Source organism: Nipponia nippon, unplaced genomic scaffold, assembly GCF_047370975.1.
Source record: "Nipponia nippon isolate SJK-2023a ecotype South Korea unplaced genomic scaffold, ASM4737097v1 scaffold_9, whole genome shotgun sequence".
Classification (NCBI taxonomy): Eukaryota; Metazoa; Chordata; class Aves; order Pelecaniformes; family Threskiornithidae; genus Nipponia; species Nipponia nippon.
The window spans coordinates 13,419,046-13,431,117 of NW_028262413.1; the positions used below are offsets into that span (position 1 = coordinate 13,419,046).

Here is a 12,072-nt window from a genome sequence, read left to right on the forward strand (position 1 = left end):
CCAGGCCTGCCTTACAGCCAGGCTGCAGACTCTCTGCAGGGCTTTGGTGTTTGCTGTAATGAATATCTGATTGTTTTTCACAAAACAGAAGAGTGTGCCCTGGAGGGACTAAGAAAGATGATTTGCGAGTACCTTGTACCCTGATGCCTACTTAAGTCTTGCTTTGTTTTGTTTGGTTCAGGACCTGGCCGTGTCAAGGTCTCCCACCCTTACAGCATGAAAATAAAAGACCTTGTTTATGGAATAATTGCGAATATAAAGCATAAAAATGTCACCTTTTCTGGAAATACTGACATTTCTGATTAATTGTGTGGGTTCTGTGTTTGTGACAATTTTCCTGTATGCTGTTGCTCTGCACATAGCAATGTTCAACAAAATTATGATCACACTGTTATGGTGCAAAAAAGGAAATACATTATACAGTTCATGCAGGCATAGTTCATAGGGGTGCTGCCCCAAGTAAGACGTGTGTGACACTGGGTTTCTGCTGCCTGCTGAGGTTACTGGTTTCTGAGGTTTGTAGCTGAACATGCATTTCTAAACAAGTAAAGAGCTGAAGCATTCAGGTATCTGTTTGCCCCATCCATATGTGCATATAGTTCATAAAGTCAGATCATTTAGGAATTGCAGGTGAGAAGCAGCCCTGGAATACTGTAATGTTCAAAAGAGCCTGACTTTGTTTTTTCCAGAGGGAATTCTGATCTGTTTGTTTTTTTTTTTTTCTTTCAGCCATCGGTCCAGACTTTTCCAAAACACTCTTGAAAAAGTTAACTCTTGTTAAAGTGGGTGGTGAAGTAATCATTGAGTGTAAGCCGAAAGCTTCCCCCAGACCTACTTATTCTTGGAAGAAAGGAAAAGACATCCTAAGAGAAAATGAGAGGTAATGTCTTAAAGTAACCATTTCTTTCATTAGCTTGCTCCAACCCAGGGGCTTTCAGCAATGAAAGCTAAATTTGTCATTAATAGCTTCCCAAAATTGACTTGCAAATAAATGTGAAAACAGCTAGTGCTGTTTCAAGGAGCTGGGGGTGACATTTCTATTCCCATTGTGTTCATCCGAGTCTCTGTGTACTATTAAAGCATCCCTGCCAGGAAGCTGATAAAGATACATTCTAAAAAGCAAATATTTTTGCCTCTGCATTGCTCTAAATAGCCATTGTTTTTCAAAAAACTTCCCAGGAGATAAAACCCTCCACTGAAAATTACACTGCTCTGGTACATTACTCAATGTCCCACAAGCAAGAATTATTTGGGGTCAGTAATTAATTTGGCAGTCCTAACGCCTGACTTGGAGACAGCTTTTTCAGACTGGTCAAGTCATTTTTTTTTCTTTTTTTTTTTTAATTTGAAAGGAGAGCATTAGTAGGAAGCAGGAGCCTACCTTTCAAATTCGCATGCATGGTTTTGCAATGATTTGTTATTGACTGTGTAGAGGTGCAGTTGTGTTACCTGTCCCACTTGTAAAGCGCCTTGAGCTGTCCTTGACAGTCCTCCAAAATATGATGTGCCACATGGATTGATGGGAAAAATCCTGTCCTGTTAGTAAGGGTCAAAAAGCCAGAAATTACAGGAAATTTTTATTTTTAAAAGCTTAAACCTGTTAGAGCTGTTCTTTTGTCTTGGAAAGTCTAATCTTGCTCCATCCAACCTGCCTGCCTGTAATGGACATTGAAATATATACTATGGTGATGTATACGAGTATGCAAAAAGCTATAGTTCATTTAGAGCCAGATGGATAAAATAATGAACAACTTACTTGTGACTTATTTAGCGCCTGTTACCTGGTCTTTACAAAGCTATTGTCTATGGACCATTCGACTTCACCTCTTGGGATAAAAAGAGTTGGGTGATCAATTACGCAGAGCTTCCTCCAGCAACCAGGGTACAAAGCTGTGCAAGGTCGAAGTTATAATAGATCAAGGTATATTGATTTTTAAAACTGAAATAACTTGCTCTTCTGATGAAGACTGCAGAAAGGATGGGAAGTATTAAATACTGGAAGTTTTGGAGGATCAGCCTCATGAGCTTCCATCCATCTCCCCATCCTCACTGGCACAGTCCATAGCTGAAATGTGCTGTTTTCTCTGACACTGTCCTTCTAGGCATGGCACAGTCCTCCTTTTAATTTAGGAGTGAGAGAGAAAACATTAGTTTATTTGAGCAAGGGCTTAGGAAAGGAAAGGAAGGGTGCACGCATCTGTGTAAGTAGTGTAAGGATGTACCTGCAGCGTTTTCCTGACCTACCTTCTCCTGAGGCATATAGGCAAGAGGCAGGTATAGTCATAAAAACTTGCTAAATAGTGTATACTTTGCTCTCTCCTGGTCACAGTCCCCATGCCCAGGCAGACTTTAGGCAGTGGCTGGGAGGACAAGTTGTGAGTACAACACACTCCTCTGAGCAGCTCAGTGTTGAACTCAAACACAAACTGCAGCAAGGCTGAGGTGTCAGTGCTCGTGGCAGCAGCAGGCACGCTGCCGCGCTCCTCCTGTTCCTGCCGAGCATGCCGCACCAGAACCGGGAGCCTCCCACCTGGGCACCAAGCCCTGGATGGGAAACCAGACATGAAATGTGCCCAAGCAGGTGTGAAATTTTCTGCTACTTCAGCCCAGAGGTTTTTCCGCCAGCCAGATCATCCAGCGGGGCCTATCTGGCAAAATGTCTTAATGAACACTGCTCCATTGACTTGGCAGTTGGACCTATTTAGTTTTTATACGCAGTTGGTTGTGTCTTGCATGGGGACGAGGATGTTGAATCCTCGCCATCGCCTTTATTAACCACGCCATCCTTGCAGTCTGTACCTGGAGACTGTGTGAAATGCTCAATTAGGAAATTATATTGTCTTATATGATCACGGCATTGTTCATCAGCACTGTCTGACTTCACGGGCAGGAGAGGCCAAGTGACTGGTCTTCTGCTTCACATTGCTGTATTTCTGGTTTCTTCAGTTGCTGAGATGTTATCTTCTTCCTGCCATCCTGGGGGACAGCAGCATTGATTGGAGTCCAGTCCTAGTAGCTCCCTACACCCATGCTTATGTGTGGGCTTCAAAGAAGAACTTTCTTGGCTGTTGAAAAAAATCTGTTGAAATATAGGAAGAAAGGTGCCAAGAAAAACTGTTGCTGAAATCTCTTCATCTAGGGCAGAAAACAGAACTTTTAGACATGCGTAGGAGAAGAAACTTAAATGAAATCTCTGGTTAAATTGACATTAAAGAGTCCTTCGAGTTTCAGAGAGGCACCTGAGCATCTGGATGCTTCTCCAAACTGAACTTGATCATGTGAAGGTTAATCAATATAGATGGTCCTTCCAGTTCCAGGTGGAGTTAAAAGCAACGTTAATGTGTCAGTCCCTGCTGATGTACAGCCTGATGGCTACCATGGCAATGGCTCGAGCATTTCTCCTGGGGCTTGTGTGACTTTTCAGATGGAGTGTAATGTTAGGGACTTCTTGCTGGAGACAGAAATAGCATGCATCAGATTTTGCTGCCGGGACTCTTGCTCTGGAGGCTACTGCTGTCCAGGAGGCAAAACTAAGTGTGTTGTTCAATGTTTGCCCAGAGGGCAGAGACTACCATGGAAAAAAAGAGCTTTATTGTTTTAGGTTTCATATTCTTCTCTGGAGGCTGAGGTAGTGTGTACTGCACCCCTAATGAATAACATGCCCTGAAGGTATCTCTTACTGGTGGTTGAGAATTGTGCAATTGTGTTATTAGAAATTCTGCCCTGGGGTACAATTATATTATTGCAGTCATTAAAGGCAGTTCATCTCCATAATAATGGAAATCCTGCCTTGGAGGCCTAACTGAGTCAAAATAATGTTAGTAGCCTGACTCCAGAAGGTAAATTTTATATAGAAACTGCTATAGCACAGATACAGATATATTGCAAATGCTGCTTGGAAACAAAGACTATTTCTATGTTGGTAAAGATACAGAGGTCTTTTTCTATCCTTGATCTTCCCTTCACATTTCAGCTGTTATACTCTGTGGGAAAGGTCTTCGGTCCTATTAGTGCCAGTCTGTACAAATCAACCTCATAGGGCTACTGGTAGAGTAAGAGCAGATGCGTCTGCTGCCTCCCACAGTATCTTCCACCTTCCACACCATCGGGACAGGAGACATGACTGAAAAACACCTACCCTCTGGGAAACCCTTGCTCAGGAGCGGGGGATACCATTTAGATAGGAACGGTCACCATAAAGCTGTGCAGGCTGCATCATCCGAGACACAGTAGTATACAAGTAGTGTTTAGGACCCACTTGCCCCAGCACACTCCTCGGGCAGAAGTTGGTTTACCCTTTCAGTATACACTGTTACGCATATAACCTGGAAGTTTGAGCCAGTTGTGGAGATCTGCAGCTGGCAGGAGTCGTTCCAGAAGCCAACAAGCACTGGGAGCTCAGGAAGTGGTGTCTTCTGGTCATTGCAAAACTATGATGTGTCTTTGGGACATGTCAGATCGTTCATCAGACAGAAAGGTTTGAGTTGAGTTCAGAATGTTTTTCAGTTACCATTTGGTTCTCTAATATTCATATTCCCAGATACGTTTAACCTCCGATCTCTTTATTCTGACTCAACAACAGGAGAAAAGAGATGTTGGAGAGCTGGGATGCCATTACATAGGTTCTCTTTTCTCATGTCCCAACTACATCAGTGTGACTCAGAAGTGATGCAGGACTTAAGCCTGTGAGATCGAGATGGAGAGCGTTACTGCCCAGCTGCCCAGGGAGGGCTGGCATTCAAAACCAGGCAAAAACTCTTCAAGTGAGGAGTGCACAGACTCTAAAAGCCAGAACCGGTGGTTTTTATTTAAATCTCAGTGGCACTTTGGTCTTATAATCTTACATCTTCATCCCCCTGATTTTATGAAATAACATAGTCAATGACAAGTGAGTTTTTGGATATAAATACATAGCATCTATGGCATCATATACATAGGATATAGGCATCATACAGGCATTATATAGAGACACGGTCTTCTGCAATCATTACACCATGCGAAAGACAGGTGATTGGAATTGTGCCTGTACTTCACTCCAAAGCTGTCTCAGAAACCAAATCAATCGTTGCTAGATGTCAGTGGGAGTTACAAAGGTAGAGGATAATTTTACGTGAGATTTACCAATATAAAACAGAAATCCATAGTTACCCGTAAGTCTGGAAAAACTTCCATTAATTGATGGTCCCCGTATAACACTGAAGTGAATGAAAGCAAGTCCTTAATGGAGAGTCTTTCCTTTAAACTCCTGAACTCCTAAAGCCAGGCATCCTTTCTTTCCTGGCATCATATTGTATATATAATTCATCAGGAGTAGGAGGGGAAGTCACAGCAGTCAGATTGTTCTTGCAGGATTTTGTTAATCCTTTCATAATAATTCAATTACATCTAATGCCGCAACATTAGATAAATTTGTTGCTGAGACTAGTGCTTTAAAACCTTTATTTTCAGGTGATCTTATCACAGAAACCTTTCAATTTCTTCATAATTACGGCACGGCTCCCACAGAGAACTGTGCTCGGTTGCAAGTGTGAGTGGTTCATCCTCACAGCGGTGGAAATCAGAAGTCACTGTAGTCACCAGCTCGTTGGTTCTGGTTTCCTGGGTGCAGGAGGGAGAATCAGGCTGTGCGTGATTAGAGACAAATCCTGGAGCTACGCAGAGCACTGCCAGCTGAAATTAAAATAAGCCTCTGTCACAGCTGTTCCCACGCTCCAAACTGTTGGAGGAACGTCCCACAATGGAACTGTAATTCTCTTTGAACTATAGATCAGGAAGCATTTTTAAAATAATTTAAACCGATTAATTCAGCAGTTAATTAAGGGTTCATTTTAAAACAATTAAATGTCCCTTAATTTTCATACAGTTTTCTGTAGCCCATGAAAAAACAACATTGCAGCCCAACCAACCTGCAGGTGCTGTCACATAGGTGCGCAGCGTCCGAGGGCTCAGCCGTGGGAGTGCCGGGGTTTAACGTTAAAGCTGAGACTGGTCCTGTGATCTGTGTCGACAAACTGGGGCGTTTTGTCACTCCCCTGCACAGATTGAGCTGTCTTTTAATAACTTACCACCAGAGGCCATTTTGAGTATCTTAAGAAAATTCCTCATGGAATTGGTCAAGGATTATATTTTGCTGTTGGCGTGGAATTATTTTGCTGGAGTAGCATTGGAAGGGGTTGTTAGGCACTGCTTTATAAGACAAGGTTTGCGTCACTTTCTCTGCAAGTCTTTCCTCTTTTCTCAGGTGCTTGTTTTGGACTTACAGAAATTACTTTTAATTTACATGCCATAATTGTAATAATTACGTTTATTTATGTACGTGACACACAGAGTGTTTTGTTTTAGATATCAGTCTGTCAGAGAGACATGCTGTCATTTCCCAGAGGTGAAGCGGTAGCGTTGTGCAGTTCAAGAGCAGATGAGGGAGATGACATGTTTTGGTCTCTTGGTCTACCATGGCTTCCTGCTGCACTCATTCTCCTTTGCTCCCCAACTGTAGACTGTGTGCAGGAAAACCAAGATCGCTTTTGTTTAGGGATATACTATATTTCTACCAGTCTTGTGGTTTGTTGCCAGCCACCCACCAATGTGTTGATTAGCAAAAGCATGGGGACAGGCTGTGATACAGCAGTGGGGTGAAGCATTTAGGTCTGGGCTAGTGCTGGCTCTAGCGGCTGCCCCGTGTTGGAGAGCGCTGCTCTGGGGTGCTTCAGGACATCGCTGTGAGGAGGGGAGCGGGGCTGGCAGTGTTGTCAGCTGCCTAATGCACTTGGTAAGAGCTTGCACGCGTCAAAATCTAATGTCTATTCCCTTGAAATAATGAATGTTTAAAATATGTACACAATGGTCTTCATTCCTAATGTTCTCCTAAAGCTATTGGAAGTCATGTTTACCCTGCCACCAGACATGTACTCAGTCCAGGACAGAAAAATAATTGTACTTTTAAGCCTCAAAACAAATTGCTCTTCTCCCATTCTAGTTCATGTAAAGCCCTTAAATCATTAGAGCTGTTTCTTTTCTATGAATATACAGTGCATGCATTGTTTATACAGTTTAATTGTAAGGAAATAAATTCATAAAAAACAAATGACGTTCTGTGCTGGTAGCAAAGAATACGAAAGTGTCCAATTAAACAGCCACTCACTATGACTTGTATAATAGCAACATCTGTTATCTTAATTAAACAAGTTTCTGTATAAAGGGACCCTCATAGTGCACTTTGTTAGAGCAGGATCTGACCTAGATACTCTAGGCACGCTCACTATCTTCATGGAAATTTTCCCAGTTGGTCCCATTATCTTGCAGTCTTGACAAGCTTCGTGATGTATGAGCATGCTCTTGCACACACAAAGCCATACTGCTTAAAGCAGGAAGATTTTTATTTTTCTTTTTGGCTGAAAACCAATAAAAACGCAGAAAAGCAGCATGTAGTGGCATTTACCCATTGAGTTCAGTCACAGCAGCATTTGGAAGTGTAAAGCACGGCCGGCTAACTTGGACCTTGTCAAATAACGTTCAGGAGAGAGAACTGCACTTCCAGAAAACGCTCACAATTTGTTTTCAAAACTGGCTTACGTGCTTCAGGATTTAAGTAATTCAGGTCCAGATTTTTCCAGGTATTTCACTGTGGCTCTCCACTGTAGCCTAGAGTCAGAGGCGATCTAGAAGGGTAAGTTCAGTTTTAAAAGTCCTGGTGCCCTGGTAACTTCTGAAAAGAAGATGAGGGTTTGCAAGACCGGGAAGGAGCAGTTGGGAGTCCAATGAGGACTTGGGGCTTTGTACCCATCCACAAACAAAAACCCAAACGGAGCCTCCCCGAAATCCCAGCCTCGTCAGAAGGAGATGCAGTCTGCTGCTGGGGGCCCACCGGGAGGATCAGGACCCCTATGCTCAGGGCTGTAGGACACCAGGCAGCTGTAGCTGAAAAGCCTGTTGGGTATGTAAATACACAGCTGTGCCTGTAGGCTTATTAATATGGGCAGTGAATGTTAATTTGTTCGTAAAGAAGAACACTGCCTGACACAGACGCTGCCAGCTGCTTCGGAGAGGAAGCTGAAGTCCTACCCAGGTGAAGCCGAGCCTCTCCGCCCTGTGTCCTGCCCTTGGTGCCTGGGCCAGCACAACATCAGCAGGAGTCACAAGGTAAAGCCCAAAGCAGCAGTCTCTCCTCCCAGGACCTGGAGTGATTGTGGCCAAAAGCATAAAGTTCTCACCTAATTTTTTTATTGTCTTCTGCACTTCAAAACTGTTCAGAAAAGACTTTTCTCTCTGGAAGAGGTTAGCCATGGTTTTCTCAAGAGTTCACATCTTAAGGACCTCCTCACAAGGGTTGTTGATTTACAGGCCCCCTCAGTTAGGTATTATGTTTCGTAACAGGAATTTTAGCGTATTCACTTCGATGCTGTGTCATTTTGAGAAGGAAAAATTGTGAAATCAGACAAGAAAAGAAAGGCTTTTCCCTTTCAGCCTCTTGAGCTTAAAAGGCTGTATAAATTCCAATTTTTTATTTGTTGCCTCAAACTTCCTAATTAGTTGTTAATTACTTTAAACAGCCAGAAAGAAAATGGCAATAGGACAGACAGCACATCTTTCCCAGTCTAATGCCAGGGTACAAACCACAGTAATATTTTTATACTGATTACTTGAGCAATGAATTGCCAGCAGTGGCTCTTGGACGTGCAGCCTAGCGACACTTCAGCAGAAAATAAAACCTCAAAGGATGCTTCCTATCACTGTTTTGAATTAATTGTGTTGGCTGTCTTTTTTTTTAAATAAAGCACCTGTGCAATTTCTTTAAGGCAGACAGGTAACCAAACCATCAATAACTTGTCGGGTTTTCATTACATCCTGCCTAGGCAAAATGAAAAATGACACCCTGCAAATAGCTTTTTGAAGTTTGAATCGACAGTGCAGCATTCATCTTTGTTCTCAAAGACAATGGCAGAAGATGGCTCTACTTCATTGGAACATCTGAAATAACTGGTGTGTCAACTTACTTTAACCAATTTTCTGCAAAATAGAACTAAAATGAACCAGGAAACCACTTGATTCAGTGGTCAGAGGTCTTGGAAAGCAGTCGTTCTAGGCTTGATGGCCTCGTGTTCGTGGACTGTTTGTTTCCCAGCAGAAGCTGGTTTTAGCTCTGTGTTGTTCTAGAGGATCACAGTATGTTCTCACATAAGCTCGTCGTGTCTGTGAGTCTGTCAGCTCAACACCAAACACTTGTAGTTTAGTGTAACACTAAAAACCACTGATTTGTGTGATCTGAAATCTGTTGGTGAAAACCACTCAGTTTTGCCATAGTTCTCCTTAAGAGTAGGCCACTAACTTTTCCTTGCTTCTTAAGGATAGTTACATGGACCTGTTTTCTTTCCTTTGTGTTTGTCTGGTAAATACAATAAATCCTGTTGCTTTTGTAGTTTAAGATAGCTATTGTATGCTTGTATGCATAACCCTGTAAATGGTATCTCTACAAAGCTTAGCTGTCCATCTGTTCCACTTTAGCAGCTTTCTGATGGTTGAGCCTTTCTTCGACATTGATAGTAAGTTGGTGACTCCAGTTCATTCTTGCATTGTCTTTTCCTGATGTTTTTGAACAACTGTTTCTAGCAAAAGGTTATCTGAGAAGGGTTAGAGAGTTATCTAGAATCCAGATTCAGTGCTGGTTTATTTTGTATGTGTAAAGTAATTAGGCTGATCCCTAAAATTTGCAAGTTCGTATATCTACTCCTGTAGAGCTAGGAAATTATTTCCTATAACCAGCCACAAACTGTCATCAAGCATACTTGAGATGTATGTAATCCCAACCTATGCCAAGTTTCAGCTGGTGTTTCAGAAATGAGACTCTCTCTGTCACACCTTGACACAGTCTCCTGTAATATCAGCAATCTGTTCCTGTTTTCCCAGCAGATTATTTTCAGCATGGTGTTATTGTAGTATTCAGTGATACACATGTAGGACATCATTGCTACCACTGCTGCTGCTGGAATGAGCTTGCGACCGCAGCCCAGCCTTGGTTTGACCAAACTCGCGGTGCTGCTGTGACCCAAGGTATCTAGAGAAGTCAACAGGCTTTTACACTGGGGTTTGTGTATTAATTTTAAAAAGTAGAGCCCTGCTTGCAGGGGCGGGAAAAAGGAGAGGATGAAGCATCCAGAGAGCCCCGTCTCAGAGGCATCGGACCTCCAGAGCACAGTAAGACGTGTCCTGTGTTTACACGTCCTTAACAGAAACACTGTCACTCACTGTGTGCTGTTAAACAGCTGCTGCTTTTCCTGCTTGAGGTGTCTCATCTTTATGATTATTAAATTCATCTCTAGGTACCGTGCATACAGCTACAAATTATTTCTCCCTCTCTGTAAAGACGCTCCAGGAAAGAGTGAGTTCCTCCCTGCAGTGCTGTTGTGTCGGAGGTGGCAGGATCTGGCTCCCAGCAGCGAGGCAGGTTTCTCTCCATTGTGAGCACACGCTGTAGCCAACGCTTTCAAAAATAAATGCCTGTAATTAGTCTCCTAAATATAATTTTAAATTGATGTGTGGTTCGTACTTGTCCTCCAGTTGAAGAAAATAGTAATAATGATTTTAGTAAGTCTGTAGCATTTTGAAGGGAAAAATTATTATCAAATATTTCTTCTCTTGGATATTTTCATGATTAAGAGCAAGAAGGTAATGATTTTACAGTTAGGGCCACAATTTAAGGAACGCATGTTTAAAATCCAAGGAAATAATTACATGTCTACGGGGGAAAAAGTATTCCTAATGAACTTTTTAGACAACCTACCAGACTTGGTGATATTTTTGATGATTATTTGAACATCATTTTTAAGTGATGTAAATGTGTCTTTGGATCTTGCAAATCTATGTTAATGTCAATTACAAGTGGAGTGGGTAATTTATCTTTGTACTGTGGGCATTTTTTGTTGAAACTAGAGGAAAAGATGTGTTATCTTTGAAAGGCTATGCCTTTAGGCTTCTATTCGGGTGGTATCAGCTGGAACAAATAAGCTGAGAATGCATTTACTGCTTCTGCTCTAATCTCATGAATGCTTCCAGAAATGGTTTGTGTCAGCAGCTGATGCACAGAAAATCTTGCATGGATTTTTTTCTCATAAGAGAATAATTTTTATGAGCTTCAGTGGAGTTCCCTTTAGTGCTCGTGTTCTCCAAACCTCCGAAGCATTTGCTGTAGGTAGAGAGTGATGGCTCGTCCTCGTCAGGGAAGGAGTTGTTGGCAAGGGTGACTGGAGGCTGCGCTTCCAAATTTGATTCCTCGGATTTCCGCTGTCCCTCTTCATAGACTAGGAGAAGTCACTTAGTCTCCATGCCTCTGGCTATAGTCGCTGCCTTGGAAGAACGAGCATAGCAAATATTTCAGCAAACATTAGGTAGGCTGAATGCAGTAGCCGCTTCACAGCACCTGCTGCTTTCTACACAAGATTCACCTCGCTTCTGAGTGCAAGAGAATACTTTGTGGGGAGCAGCATGTCTCTGGGTGGGTAATTGTGCATAAAGGGATCTTTTAGCCTTTCACAGGGTGGTTTGTAAGTGTGCTTTGCCCTTCCACCGCCACCAGCAAGAGCTGTTCCGGGGGAACAGTCCCGGGGCTGCCAGTGCACATGCAGAGCATCCCCGTCCTTCACAGGGTCGTTGCGACTTTCACTGCTTATGGCAAACGGTGAACTTAGTCTGTAAAAATAAACTGCGAAATTGAAGAGCTGTGCCAAAAGGGCAGTTTCCCATGGGGAATGCTCTTCATTTCCCACCAAAATCAATGAAAAATTGGCTCTTTGCACCATTGGACCCTTCCAGACTTGAAAAATCTTCCCATGTATCTCGAATTATCATTGCCTCATGTCTCAGGAATGAAAGCTTTCCTTTGCTTTACTCAAACCTGCTTCCTCAAATATTTATTTTCATGACATGGTCTTTCTTACTGTATTTATTTTAATTTTGTGTGTAGTGAAAAAAGAGCAGTAAGGGAGAGAAGGCAAAAGGTTTCTATTACTTGAAATTCACCACAGCTTACTCTTTTCCTTCAGGGTCCCTAGCAGTGTTTGTGTTCGGTTTTCATTTGTT

General features: G+C 42.5%; 1 protein-coding gene across 7 annotated transcripts in view; it reads left to right on the forward strand.

The window, feature by feature from the left end:
- LOC104016941 (contactin-4) overlaps window positions 1–12,072 on the forward strand; it is a 353,560-nt gene that overhangs the window by 290,250 nt on the left and 51,238 nt on the right. For all 7 annotated transcript variants that reach the window (XM_087743644.1, XM_087743651.1, XM_087743647.1 and 4 more), the window contains one exon: window positions 730–880. In XM_087743644.1, coding sequence (XP_087599770.1) covers window positions 730–880 — 151 coding nt within the window. The remainder of the gene's footprint in view (window positions 1–729; window positions 881–12,072) is intronic.